Source organism: Charadrius vociferus, unplaced genomic scaffold (genome assembly GCF_000708025.1).
Source record: "Charadrius vociferus isolate BGI_N301 unplaced genomic scaffold, ASM70802v2 scaffold297, whole genome shotgun sequence".
NCBI classification, from domain to species: domain Eukaryota; kingdom Metazoa; phylum Chordata; class Aves; order Charadriiformes; family Charadriidae; genus Charadrius; species Charadrius vociferus.
Genome location: NW_009649192.1, coordinates 560,544 through 576,018, shown reverse-complemented (window position 1 = coordinate 576,018; position 15,475 = coordinate 560,544). Strand labels below are relative to the sequence as shown.

At 36.9% G+C, this 15,475-nt stretch overlaps 1 protein-coding gene across 1 annotated transcript in view; it reads right to left on the bottom strand.

Annotated features, from left to right (window-relative positions):
• RUNDC3B (RUN domain containing 3B) overlaps positions 1 to 15,475 on the bottom strand; it is a gene marked incomplete at its 5' end in the record, with an annotated part of 68,205 nt that overhangs the window by 14,068 nt on the left and 38,662 nt on the right. The window contains one exon of the mRNA XM_009888967.1: positions 5,148 to 5,305. Coding sequence (XP_009887269.1) covers positions 5,148 to 5,305 — 158 coding nt within the window. The remainder of the gene's footprint in view (positions 1 to 5,147; positions 5,306 to 15,475) is intronic.

The following is a 15,475-nucleotide window of genomic DNA, read 5'->3' as shown; positions in this document are numbered from 1 at the left end:
GACAGAGTACTCCAACAGTCAATGCCTGGAAAATAGTGAAGCACAAGTGACCGGCTGTGTACACTCAGGAGTGGAAACATATACAGAACATTTATTGTAATTAAAGAGTCACTGGTGCAAAGAGTCTCTCAGGGCTGCAACTAAACTGTCATTTCCTGGCTTTACAAAGACATTTGTATTATCCAGATAGGAACTGCAGTATTGCTGAATATATCAGACAGCTATATTAAAATATTAAGAATGAAGGCACTGTTTGGGCCTTGAAAAGACTGACCAATTCTGAAATAACAGCCAGACAAATTAAATAAATCTAGCTTTAAGATTTGCTAAAACATAAAAAAAATTCTTAATTATACAGACCAGCTTAATACAATATAAGACATGAGTGCCCTTACAATTTAATTTGAGTCTGATTTGTGCCATAACCAAGGCAGAATTCCAAACACAGAAGAGTTTTCTTGACTTTCCTTCCTTCCAAATGCCCCTCCACAAAACACCAGAAGGGGGGTTTTGGCACAGGGATATAGGAAGAAACAGCAGAGGGAGATAAAAAACAGAGCATTATAAAATATAGCATAGCCACTGAATCTAAGAAATACATTTTCAATACATGTGATAAATTAACAAAAATAAAAATTAAAATATCACACCAGTTGGGACAATAGGGCTGTACCATCTTACACCAGGCACACCAATCTGAAAACTTGAAAAATACCTTAGGAGGAAACCTGTGTTGGTAAACATGCAAATCACTATTGTAATCCAAACAAAAATCACAGCAGAAGAAAAAAAAATTAAAGCATTTTGAGTTTTTTTAATCTTTGTATACAATGCTTTCCTTTTTCCTTATCACTTTATTTAAACAGATATTTTTCTTAAAGTGATTAGCTTTTATAACATCAGTGAGTCACTATGCAGGAGATGAGTCACTATTCAGGAAATCGATGGAATCTCTCTTGTAATCATACATCAATATTTAACATACATAATATCCATTTCAGATGCAGGATCTGAACTTTAGAGTGACAAAGGTCAGCAGTTTGCCTTGGCCACACAGGTAGTGTGTAAGCGAAAAGAAAGACTAAGAATCACCCTCGGGGGAAAAAAGCCTGTTTAAGCTAAGATAAAGCATTTTAATGCAAGGATGCTGTGGGCAAACAGTTCCAGATTTTGACGAGCCACTTCTTTGACTGAGCTAACTAGTCCTTCAAGGCAGTAGTCTCCAAAGTGGGGTACATAAGACAATCCTTCGGGGCACATAAAAAATACTTTTTGTACTGTTAATAAATGAAAAAAACATTACAAGATAGTGTTTATTTCATCTTTATCTCATGCTTTTTAATTTATATTTTTGTGTATGTTTTATAATGTATATAGTATATTAGTACAGTAGTACATGTATATAATTGATAAATAAATAAATAAACCTATATTAGGGTGGTGTACTCAGAATTTTTTTACTGATGGGGCGCGCAGTCAAATGTCTCTCTGCTCCAAAAGATATTTAACACTTCTTTGCAAAATCTCAGAGCAGGAAGAAATGGCTGCCTTTGAGTTTTGAATACTCCAGGATACAGTTCCTTGATGATCTGTGATCCTTCTCCCATCACATTTTGAATGTTATGGAATTCAAACTGTTTTCTTCAGTTAGATACGCCATGGATCACAGGCTTCTCTTGGCTGTCCTCCTGTGAGCTATTATTTTTAAGCGCTTAAGAGCTGTTAATTTTAAGCACTTTAAGGCCTTCAGAACTGCCCCACCCTCACTGTAAAAAATATGCTATTTCTACAGAAAAGTGGGGCCAAAAGAGAACACTCTAATATTCAACTACAACAAGTCTCAGGCAAAACCATACCCCAGTGACGGCAAACACTTCTGAAGAAAGCAAATGAAAGCCAGAATATGCCTCATGATTATTACAATTGACACATATCACTTAGCAACCACTTCATCTAGAAATGCTGAAAGTGTGGTAAAAAAGCAAGCTGTTCTTAGAACAGAAGAGAATGGTTCCAGTTGGAAGGGACTTAAAACGATCACCTAGTCCAATTGCCCGATCGCTTCGGGGCTGATCAAAAGTTAAAGCGTAGTATTAAGGCCATCATCCAAATGCCTCTTAAACACTGACAGGCTTGGGGTATCAATCCCCTCTCTAGAAAGCCTGTTCCAGTGTTTGACCACCCTCTTGGTACGGAAATGTTTCCCAATATCTAGTCTGAGCCTTCTTCTTGTTCAGCTGTGCATTAGTTTAAACACGTCAGACTGATGATCAAGTGGTCTACTGCAGTTTCGCTTTTCTAACTTGATTTGCCATCAGACACCTGCCAGCAAAGCAAGACGTCCAATCCCCAGATGGGCAGGCATATTACTAAGAAATCCAATTAAGTTGAGACTCAAAAAATGTTACTTTTTTTGTGAATAACTAATTTGATAAATTTTCAGCTTCACTATTTTCCAGATATTGGTATTCATGAGATCCATGAAATGGCTCTTAACTAAATAGTTTGGATAGTCAAGTGTGTGAGACAAAGTTAAGAATACTGAAAATTTTAGATCATTCAGTTTTGCATAGCAGCTGTAAAACAAAAATTATTTCCAAGTTTCTCCAATCTCCGATCTCCATATTTATTTAATGCTTTATAGCAAACTGGCTTATTAAATGTGAATATGGAAAAGTTTTTCTGTAGGTAATCTAATTTATAACCTGAAGGCCTTGTTGATCATTAGTGTTACCTGGTTTCCAAGTCAGCAACAATAACAACCTATACTGCCAGCCGGGGCTGGGGGGCAGGCATAAAGGTAGGCTCAGATTCTGGCCAAATACATTGAGAATATATGTAAAACATTTTGACTTGTGTGCCTGTGAAATACCATTTTGGAAACACGAACAAATCTTACTCAACAGAAATTTGAAATGGTAGAACTTGCTACCTTAACAACAACAGCCAGCGGAATAGAGAAGCATCATTAAAAAGAAAATATAGACTATTTATTTATAGTAGTTTCCATTACACAGCAAATGATTCTGAATCAGATTTCAAAGTGTTTTATAAACAGTAATGTAATATGTCTCTGGCAGAATTACAATCCTAAACTTGCTCTTAGCTGCTGGTAAAGAGTTAAAAAAAGATTACAGCATACATTCAACTCTTTCAAAATGCTACTAATGGTAGGGGAGCAAAACACTAAGATTGAGAATTACATGAACACCATTCTAAAATGTCTGGACCATGAAAAGCAACTGGCCAAAACTCATGCCTCATTACACGCACATTAGTAATACAACATATTCTGCTGCCAGGTCATTCTTGGTCAGAATAAAAAAGAGAAAAAGTAAAAAAGGAAGGAAAAAACAAGCATGGATTATTACAAGATGTTAATTATGACTACTGTTCACCATCAGAAACCTGCTAGGAATATTTCTTGCCTTCCCTCTCCCCAATAAGGAACCGTAAGTTCCTAACATACTTTAAAAGAGTTCATCTGAGAGGCACGCTACATTTACAGCAATAACAATGCAAAATTATACCTCTGTCTGCAAATATCTAGTGTAGTCCAGGCTCCTGACTGCAGTGTCTCATAAACAGCTATACATGAACACACTGTCAAGATACAGCAGAAACTGCTCCACAATTTGAGCCTTTACATAACAAAGCCAGCAAACAAAAATCAAACCCCAAAGACTGAGATCTTTAGAACAGTCCGATTGCATGTATCTCAGCTAAAAATTAACAGCAGGTCTGAATGTTCAAAATTTCCAACTATCAGAGTGGGTTTAAATGAGCCAACACCCCCCCCCAATCAGGGAGGCCAAAGAAGTATAACATGAATCATTAGCTGTATCAGTAAGTTCAGAAAAGAACTCATGAACAAGTATCTCTCAGAAGCTTACAGGCAATCAGAAAAAGAAATAATAAAAACAAAAAGACTCAGAAAAATATCTTTTTTCTTCCTCAGCTTTTGAAATTCGCATAAATAAAATGCAAATGCTGTATTCCTGAGGATTTTCATAAAATCCATTTCAAGCACTGGCAATAAAATGTTCTACCACAAAACAGAGAGGGGAAGGGAAAAAAAACCCACCCACCCAACCAACCAAAAAAAAACCCACCACCCCCAAAACCAAGCTTTGTTTATAAGCTAGAAATACTTTTTACTGCATAGAAAAGACTCTTCTGGGTGGTGTCTCTGTGAGACATCAGGCAGAGGGAATCAAAGTACCCCAAAGCCATATTTATATTCATTTCATCCTGGATTGTTTCAAAGGCCACAGATGACTGACTTCCATTTTACTTCAGGGTTCAGACACATGCAGATTACTCCACATATAAGGTAAAATAATTTATCTTACATTTGTTATGAACAAAACGGAAGATACAATTACTTCAGATGCATACTATAGTAGTCGTGTGACACTTCATCACCACACAGCGAGTATTCCATCTATCTGGGTCTTTAAACATTACCAGGGAGTGTCTCTGCAAAAGGACAGTAGTACCTCTCTACCCAATAGACAGGGCTGGGAGGATAAATATTACTTATCATATTAGGAGTCACATGTTCTATTAAAAAATTAAGCCTTTTCCTGTTGTTTTAGCATTTTGCCTTGCATTGAAGAAAGGGTGAGTAGCAAACTATTTCATCAGTTTGAATATTTTTAGGACTGCCAGATGAAATTCTACTGTGTCTGAGCCCCACACAAATAAAATAGAATCTATGCAAAGAAAATAGTATGTCTTTATCCTCTCTTGCCTAACATCTTAAAAAGTGTTCAAAAGGAACCTGTCTCCAATATACTTTTTTTTTTTTTAAGGTTAGCCTTAAGGCTGGAAGTAATAAAATATAAAGAACGTTTTATAAAAATGTGTTAAAAATTTAAGAACATTTACTGTAAGCTATTTCAGATGTAAAAAAAAAATAAAAAATTCAGAATTATTCTTTCTTACACCACTGCAGTTTTCCAGCAAGCCATTTCTGAATATAAGACTTGTCAGGGGTGGAAAAAAAAAGCTAAAAATACATCAGTTTCTATAAGAAGTTTGACTCATTTTCACAGGACCAGAAGTTCTTCGTATTGTATATTTAAATAAGTTAAATAAATTAAGTGATACTGCTCTAACAACATTTCTCCATTATACTAACTTACAACTGGTCTTGCAGTTCCACAATGATATATTCCAGCTGTTCCTTCTCCATTTTATGGGCTAGATCCATATCTTCAATTCTTTGTAACAGCAGTTTATTCTGTGAGACAGATTCAGATAGCTGGTTTTCTCTGAGTCGTACCAATTCTTCAAGATAACCCTGGAAATGTAAGTGTTAGAAAGCCTTAAAGAACACACTACCAAAAAAAATTCATTATGTATGTTCACATATTTCTGGTTTAAGATGCATACAGTTCTTTGGTTTTGTTGTAGAGTTTTGTTATTTTTTTTTTTTAAACAGACTAGTAAATTGACTTGAGATTACTATGATGTTTCATAATAGATACCAAGAAAATTATGTACTTATTTATATTCCTGTGGAGGAATAGAATAATGGACGGAACAATGAGACAGAAATGCCACCAGCATGAAACACTAACTCATTTTTCAAAAACAACATAGAACAGTCACTGGTATAAGAAGAAGATCTGAACTCTACAACTTGACAGATACAGGATGTTAGATATTGCCTAAGAAGGACAAGAGTAGAATGAGTCTATATGGATCTGTATAGTTAATGAAAAGGATCCAGCATTATTATATAAAAAAAATCCAACATTATTTTAAAGTTTTTTTCTTAAAACTGCAATATCACATCCCACATCAAAATCACAAAGAAGAAAGTTATTGAAATAAATATTCACCTACAGTGAAGCATAAGGTAGGACAACTGGTTAAGGTCACCTCTTTCAGTAACATTGGACATGTACAGCTGGAATGTGCACGTGTTTATGTCATTGTTTTCCCAGCTGATACTATAAAAGGTACGGGGCAACACTAATCACACTCCAACTACTTAGTCATTTATAAAAATCCACAATGTGAGTATTTAACAGCAGCTGTGATTATGTTCACAATTTACACATCTGTTTACAATAGTAAGGAGCTATTTCTTTTTCTTCTTCAAGCAGACTCCCTGCATGTCAGATGCTTGTAACTTCTAATGAATTCTTAGTTAAAGCTGTATACAATAAATCTATACTGCATAAAACTTCACACATTACTTGAAGCCTGTGGAAAAATGCATAATTCTTTCATAGGTGCCCACATTAAAAAAAAAACAAACAAACATGAAAAAGCTAGTTTTTATAGACATAGAAAAGGCATAGTCCTGGTGAGTAAGAAAACAGGTTTCAAGTCAGCAGGTCAAGGGAGGTGATTCTGCGCCTCTACTCTGCTCTCGTGAGACGCCACCTGTAGTACTGCAGCCAGCTCTGGAGCCCCCAGCGTAAGGACATGGACCTGTTTGAGTGAGTCCAGAGGAGGGCCACGAGGATGATCCAAGGGCTGGAGAACCTCTCCTATGAGGACAGGCTGAGAGGCTTGGGGTTGTTCAGCCTGGAGAAGAGAAGGCTCCAGGGAAACATTATAGCAGCCTTCCAGTACTTAAAGGGGGCCTATAGAAAAGGTGGAGAGGGACTCTTTATGAGGGAGTGTAGTGATAGGATGAAGGGTAGCAGTTTTAAACTGGAAGAGGGTAGATTTCAATTAGATATTATTTCCTTACTGTGAGGGTAGTAAGACACCGGAACAGGTTGCCCAGAGACCGTCTGACTGTAGCTGTTGCATCCCTGGAAGTGTTGAAGGCCAGGTTGGATGGGGTTTTGAGCAACCTGGTGTTGTAGGAAGTGTTCCTGCCCATGGCAGGGGGGTTGGAACTAGATGATCTTCAAGGTCCCTTCCAACTCTAACCATTCTATGATTCTATGAAGTTAGCTGGTCAGTAAAATGCTATTAATATAAATCATCACTACAAAAACGATTAAGGGTTTGGAGCATCTCTCATATAAGAGGAGGGAGAAAGAGCTGGGATTGCTCAGCCCAGGGTTTGGAGGGGAGGGAAGAGGGGGAGGAAGAGAGTCATATCAATGTGTATCAATATTCAATGGGAGCATGTAAAGAGGATGGAGTCAGACTCTTCCTAGTGTTATCCAGGGAAAAGAGGCAATGGGCACAAATTGAAATACAGGAAACTATTTAAAAGTAGGAAAAAAATTTTTGGTTTTGTATTGGGTCTGGCTGAGGTGGAGTTAATTTTTCCCATAGCAACCCTCATAGTGCTGTGCTTTGTATTAGTTGCTAGAAAGGTGTTGACAACACACCAGTGTTTTGGCTACTGTGAACAGTGCTGGCACAGCCTGGAGGCTGTCTCTCCCAACATTTCTCCCCTCACCAGTAGGCTGGGGGTGGGCAAGATCTCAGGAGGAGACACAGCCAGGACAGCTGACCCAAACTGATCAAAGGGATATTCCATACCATATAATGTCTGCTCAGCAATAAAAGCTAAGGAGAAAGGAGGAGGAAGGGGGGGCATTCATAATTTACAACGTTTGTTTTCCAGAGTAACCACTACACATACTGAAGCCCTGCTCCCTAGTAAGTGGCTGGACATCACCTGCTGATGGGAAGTAGAGGATAAATCTTTTGTTTTCCTTTGCTTCCATGCATGGTCTTTACTTTTGCTTTATTAAACTGCCTTTATCTTGACCCATAAGGTTTTTTTCCCATCTTCTTTTCTCCCCGCAATGTCCTGCTGAGGGGGAGAGTGATAGAGTGGCTTGGTGGACACCTAGTGCCCAGCCAGGGTCAGCCCACCAGGTATTTTTGTTTGTGTTTGTTTTTGTTTTGTTGTTGTTTTTTAAATGGACACTGGAACAGGCTCTCCAGACAGGCTGAGGACTGTGCATCCTTGAAATATTCGCAGCCTGACTGAACAAGGCCCTGAGCAACCCGCTCTAGTCTACCTTGTTTTGAGCAGCAGGGTTGGACTAGACAATCTCCAGAGGTGCCATCTGACACAACTATTCCTGTGATTCTATGATTACACACAGTTCTATCTGCTGGATACATTTATATTTGATAGGAATTCATTTTAGTCTCAGTACAACTTCCAAGGAATCTTGAGAGCTTTTCAGTATGCCTAGTTCTGCCCCATCAAATGTTACTGTTATCTTGACTGTTAAGGTACTAAGTAGTGCTTTGAAAGTACTAAATGATACATACATAAATTTCCTGCCTCCCAGAAACGTCAAACAAACATTTTACAGAAAGATTTTAGAAATGAAGCATCAGTATCAGAAACAGAATACTATGAAACAGTAAATACGTCTACCTATAATGACATGGAGATGCATCATCCCACCAGTGAAAGCATGTAAAACTCTAGTATAAACAGTACACAAAGTATTTAGGAGTTTACAACACAAAAGTGAACAGTTTACACCATTCCAAAATAGGGAAGAGATAACTTCCACATAAGTAACAAATGTGTAAACTATGACTCATTAATCTGGCCAAGAGACAACTGGGAAAAGACAAATTCCTCATATTTCCAGAGTGGTCTGGAGAAGGCAGGAAGGAAGCAACTGTTCATCATTTTTTTAAAATACAAGAGCTAGACACCATGAAACAAAGCTGGTAGGAGCCAGATTCAAAGGACAGAAAAGGATGTGGCTTTTCACACAACAGATGGTAGATATGCAGAATTCTTTGCCAAAAAAAATTATTTGGATGCTAAAAATTTACATGGGGTCAAGGGAATATTTGACAAGTATTTGGAAGAGAGATCCATCACAGGTTACTTAACAGATAAACCTTATCAGCTTCAGGAAGTCCTTAAGCTGATATGCGTTGCCCAAGAAAGTATTAGAGGAAAAACAGTGCATATACATTTGCTTTGTTTTTATTCTTCCCTCCACACCTACTTTGGGCAAGCATCCAAGATAGGATAGTAGGATAACCAAGGATCCTTGGTCTAAACCAGCATAGCATTGTTGATCCAATAAAGCAACACTAGGCCTAATTTACCTTGCTAAAATAATACCTGACCCTATCCTACCATTCAAACAACTCAGAAGATACAGATACCTTTATCTTAGCTGAAATCCAATCACTTGTCATATTGTGACCCAGGTAAACTCCTTTCAGCTGATTGCACATACTTAGGAGGCACAAAAGGAATTTGTCATTGTTTGCACAAAGTGAATGACAATAGAGCAAAATAAGGATCTATCAGACTCACTATATCAGTTAATAAAAATACATTATTTTCAACTTGGTCTTCTTGTTACAAACATCCAGTTTTTCCAACACACAGAATGTTAGAAAGTCCCTCTGCTTGAAAGAAAACACTCTCTTTCTGATTAACTGGTATCTGCTGCACTGTGTGTGGAACTTGATTTTTACTGCAAGCTACTGCCATGAAAAAGGTCCCGAAAAGGGAAGGAGAAAAACACTCAGGAAAGGAGCTCTATTCCATAGTCGATCTAACCTCTCAATGGTCATCTGTTCAAGTAATAATAAAACAGACGTAGCATAGTTGAAGTGAATTAAAAAAAATTTTGGCAGGCACATGCCAAATAAAAATTAGACAATGGAAAATTTTCTCTCTGTGTGGAAAACCATTATTTTGCTGCTGCAATTGTCAATTGGTATTCTAAAGGAGGACCATTAGGAATGTGTCAACAGCTGTCAGAGCTATCATTTTGAAAATTGTATTAAATGCATCAAAGTTTTCAAAGAGTTATCATAAAACTGCCCTGAATTCACCCCTGCCTTTGTTGACCATAGAAGTTGTCAGTTCATTAAAAGAATGCAACAAGGAATAATGTGACTCACTAGTAATGCTCAAAAATTTGAAATACTCAGTATCAGATCAGCGAATAACTTCCCATGGAATAGAAATGTTTCTCGATCTTAGACTTGTGAATAAACCAAAGCCTCCATTTGCTGCTACAGCCACTGAAGATCTTTGTGCTTTTGTAAACCTAAAGCTATGTAGTGATTCTGGCTAGCGGATTTGGACACCATGTTTCAATATTGCTTCTATAGATGTCTGTCACAACTTTGATGGAGTATCCTTGGAAATGAACCACCTGGATGTAACCAAGAAAAATAAACATCCACCTATTTTGTTCTCTTCAGTGCTTCTTCAGAGCTGATGACACTTTCCTCATTAAACCCCAAAATATTTTACAATCTTCAGTGAGGGGTGGGGAAGAGCAGAGTTCAAAACAATCCTATGTTTTTGTCTCAATACAAGGATGAAATGCTGTCTTGAATATGTTCCTGAGCTCCAAGCACTGTTGGGGTGGGGAAGGAAATGTTTTTATTTTGTTTATATATTTGAAGACAGTCCTTTTGAATGGCACATTTTTGGTTCACAAAAGCAGGGAAAATGTCCTCTGTACCAGACAGTGTCTCAAGGAACACAAGTTCTTTCCATATGGAAAGTGATACCAAACTAGCTGAGAAGATTGTACCAGCAACCTCGATGCAGCATTTAACATCACAGTTCACAAATGAGACATCTAAGGGACCAAAACCAGAAAAGAAATAATTGTATGTAGATATGAGAGGTATTTTAAAAAAACAAAATATATCAACCCACAGAAAGGCTTTTTCACTGTTACTTAGAAAAACTTTAACTAGGTTCTCTCACATGCATTACAGTAAACCAACTTTGATTCTACTCATTCTGTAATAAGACTGGCATTTAACAATCCATAGCTACATTTACCCTAATGAATTGACATAGCCACAACTTGTTCTTAGGTATATTTTCTCAGTCTGGCTATATCTATACTAAAAGTCAAGTTCCAAAGGACCATGCCTGAAGTCATAGTGGTTATTTGGAATCATCACTGACAAACTCTAATTCACAAATAACCTGGAATAATCTGGGACAGTCTAGTTGTCTCAGGCCCAAAACCATGCCAACAACCATTCTTAGAATTTAAATACATATGTGACTGAGCTGGTACCAGGACCTGGGCCACAGTGAAGTACTGAGTCCCAACTGTCAGAAGATCCATTCTTGATCCCGTCTGACCTTCTCTTTTTTTAAAAAAAATATTTTTTCTCCTCAGTACAGGAAAAACTAGAAAGGCAGAGAGATAACCTTGTGATTCTAATGCCCTAAACTAAGGGAAGTAATTACACCTCCAAGCACCCTTATGTAGTTCCAGGTTTTCATATGGTTTACCGTATACAGAGTTTCACCAAAATAAAATTCTGACACTAGGAAAAAAGAATAGTAAAAATACTAATAAAGGTCTTAAAAAACATTCATCATTTGTCTTCCACTTTTCTTCCCTTTCGTTTTCCCTGACCCCTCCTTTCTTTTTCTGTGCACTATTTCTTCAGTGTCTATGAACAGTCTTCTCCTTCTCTCTGCCACTAGCTAATACACATTGTTGTCTCTGTAGTTGTAATAGGCTGTTATTAAAAACTGACAAGCACTTTGCTTTTAAAAAGACTACTACTAATAATATGGCACCTAAATTATTAAAATCAAATACACATTTCCGCCCCCCCCTTTCCCATTCTAGCTTGAAGCAGGTCTTAAAACTATCTATTTTCTAAAACCGCATCTCAGTATCACGGAGAAGATAGTTCTGCTTTTCATTCCTAGATGGACTACTTTGCCAATTATTTTTGTTTACTGTAAGATTAAGTGTTAAATGTAAGATCACTATGATGATAAAAGCCTTCAACTGGCAGTCTACTTACATCAATAAAATTCTATGGCCTCTAAGAGGAAAATCATGTCGACATTTGCGTTCACTTCAAGCTCACAACCTAACAACTTAGAGATACGCTGCCTGTAACTCTGAGATTGGAAAAAGCAGCCAAAGCTTCTACATTACACTGTGAAATCTAATCTCTGAATTATTATTATTCCCTTCCCCCTCTCTCCAAACCTCTTTTCCCTCAAATCAATGAGCAAAGATAGTTAGATACTCTGAGGATTGTAAAATTTAAAACGATTTACATGAAGTTAAATAATATTTTATATATTTTTTTCTGCCTTTACTTAAATGGATATGTCACCAGTTGGCTGGTGATGAGCTTTGGCTCCATCGCCCGCACACAAATCATTTACCTTCTGTTCCAGTGCAAGCCGGTACTTCTGTTCTACCCTCTTGCATTTGTTGTACCAACTGTTTTCATCCGTGATGAAAGGAGGACCAGTGTTCTCGGGAGTGCTGCCTTCACTGCCACTACTGCCCAGCGTTCTTAGCTCTTCTTCATCACTGCTGATGCTGTCAGAACTGAAGGATCATATTTATTAACCAAGTTAAAAGCTATGTTTGTTAAAATGCAAATCCCCTTGAAATTAAAGAACCACAGTTCTTAAAGATATCTAAAGCTCTGTAAACCGAAAAGAACTGAAGTACTGGGATAGGACAGCTTACCAAATACAACTTATATTTCAAGTTTTTATTTGTATAGTCACCGAATGGGTAAAGATTTGCTTGTGATCTTAGGTAAGTCCGACAACTGTGTGTGGAATAACTCCCCTGGAATATAAAGGGCCAATTTATTACAATATGCAATTTACAAAGTGGTGACTTAGTCGTTCCTTCACAAATTCAGGGCAGAGAGTAGTATCTGAAAATAAATTGTATTTGTTTCTAAAAATGCAGAAAAATAAAAAAGTGATTGTCATTATTTTAAACTATGATAAATTTAAATAGGAATGTATTATGGTTATAACACAGACCACATGCCTGTTATTTCACAGAACATAAGTGTCTCCCTACATAGTGTGCAGATTCATTGTTAAAATACCTCCATATCATCCAGAATCAATGTATGCCAGACAATTCAGACATCTGTCTCAAAGACAAGAGTTTTAATTTATCCCAATACCCATTTGAAATCTTCCCTTACAACTAGGCTTTCCACTACATTAACAGCATTTACTAGATTTTTAAGTAATGATTCCTGCGACCCCATGATCCTGCCATGATGAAATTCTGCTTTAATGGAACCATGCAATTTGTCATTAATGTGTAAGCTAACAGGAACTTAAAGGGAATAACTAGGATGTTTCATGTGCAGTTGTACATCTTCAAGACTACTCCTAACTCTCAACCACTTTCTTCATTTTGGCAAACCTAACAATAGAAAACATCCCATTACTTTCCATGCTTTTTGGAGAATCCAAATTACTATCTGATCTGTTTATAGTGATTTTTTTTTTATTATTAATCATATGGCTGATAACACGACCAAAATGTAGCTGGAAGGTCAGATTATATATGCAACTGGTCATGATTTTCTAGTATGTGCTAACTGCACATACTGCATACTCCTTATCTGTCATATCTTATCACTCACCAGGGCATACATAATTTTTGTTCACAAAGTACCTACTTTTAAGCTTATGTGCACACAGAAAAGGCCTGAGAGAAAGGACAACTTGGTCTGGTGATCTTCAAATTTGTTTCCCGATGAACTGTGATTCTAATCCAAGTAAACAAAGTTAGCATGACTCACTCTGATGAGTCATGTAATAATTCCACCAGTCTGAAAGAGCAAGGTAGCTGAGTGTACAGGTTTGTATTTAGATATGGATATTAATTTGAATATGAAATGAAAAGCAAGCGGCCCAGTACGAAGTAAAATTTTGCCAATGAAATAGAAAAAGCAGTGTAAAGATATCAAGTACCTTTGGGTGAACTTCAAGTACGGCGTATAATCTATGACAGCTGGAAAGCTGCCATCCAATCCCTCACCCTTCAGACAAAAACTGATAAAACAGAGAAACAATGATAACTTTATAACAAGAAAATTAAATGACAGAGATAGTTGAATTTTACCAATGTGAAGTTTGATTTTTCTTAATTTTTTGGTAATAAGAAAGGCCTAAACAGTGAAATAAAGTATTAACACTGAAATCCTACTCAGCTGAGCTAGACTGTTTAATATGAAATGAGAGTCACTGAGCATATTACAGGATAATGAAAACCCCAACAAACAGAAATTCCACATAATCAAGGAATAGATTAGGGCAAGTGGTATAAATCCTGATTTTTAAATATCCACTTTTATTTTGAAAATACAGATGGATTGCAAGGGAATAACAGGAAAAGGAAAGTCAGCTGAAGCAAGAGAAACAGAAGAGCTATGGATGAGCTTGGAATCTTCAGTAGTTAAACTTATTTAAAGTCTTTGCAGAGTGCTTACGTAACCATCCTACTAACTTGAAGTCAAAGTCAGTTCTCAAAAATATTTCAGAGTCTTTCTCCTTTCAGACGCCTTCTGGTGTTAGGCTGCAGGAAGATCACTAATGAAACTAACTTTCAGAAAATGTTCTTAAATGACTGTAGCTTTATGAAGCACTCATCTACTGTATTCCTTTTGTACTGGATATAAAAGACTGTAGTTAAATCATGTTTAATTATCACAGAAGTGACAAAATTAAAGCCTTGCTTCCACAAGGCTCATATTCCTTACTCCTCCTACCTCTGTCATCAAAAAATAGAGTCTAGTAAGACACAGTTTTTGCTAACTTAATTGCAAAGTGCCATTTTTGACAACACAGTCACTTAAGTGGTATTTGGGAAGTACCTCTGAAAGGTTCCCCCCCCCCCCAACAAAAGAAAATAAAAGAAAACAACAAAAAACACCCTTGCAAAACCACGATTATTTTAAGTGATACATAATTCCACATTGCTGTGAGAGGGGGGGGGAAACATTTAGATTCTATTTTCACCTGGGTTACCTCATCTCCACCCCAAAGTCTTATTTACAGTTCCACATAGATAAGATGGTGAACATTTATAAGAGACTGTTTGAACTGAAAAAAAGAAAAAATCTCAAATATAACATGCAAAAATGACTAGAGCTTCTCAGCCATTCAAACCACAATACTATGAATTATATGTGGCAGAATAAAAATGCTTCTGTAGCACTACGTTCCTATTTTGGCAAGAAAACTTCTAGGCTCTTAGAAGCTGTATTGACAAAGCCTTAAATGTTGCCAATGAGAACCAATCATTACTCTGAATACTATTAACAGATACCTAAATATGCATATATTGGAAATCAGAGGACAATGGAAGAACAAGCACACTCATACCACTGAGCTTTCATACCGGTAGCATGTACCACTGATGCTTATGCAAGACAAAAACCACAGTCAATTGATGATTATTTATGGAAGGATTTACATACTGCAGACCTACTCTTGATATGCTTCTTATTCATGTATAACTATAGTCCTTCCAATTATAGTGCTAAACTGCTTCTGTAATAATTTCACATAGTGTAAAGCTTAAACTCATAAAATCTGGTAAGATTTTAATTTGCTGTACACAGGGTTAGCTCTCTTATCATCTTGCAGCATACTTCCGTTCCCCCAGAACATATGTTGAGGATGTAGTTAAGCCAATCTAATGACTAAATGCTGTCAAAAGAAGCTACCCTGCATTTTCAACATCTCCCTTCCCGTTTTTTCTTTCTTCCTTTTTTTTTTTTTTTT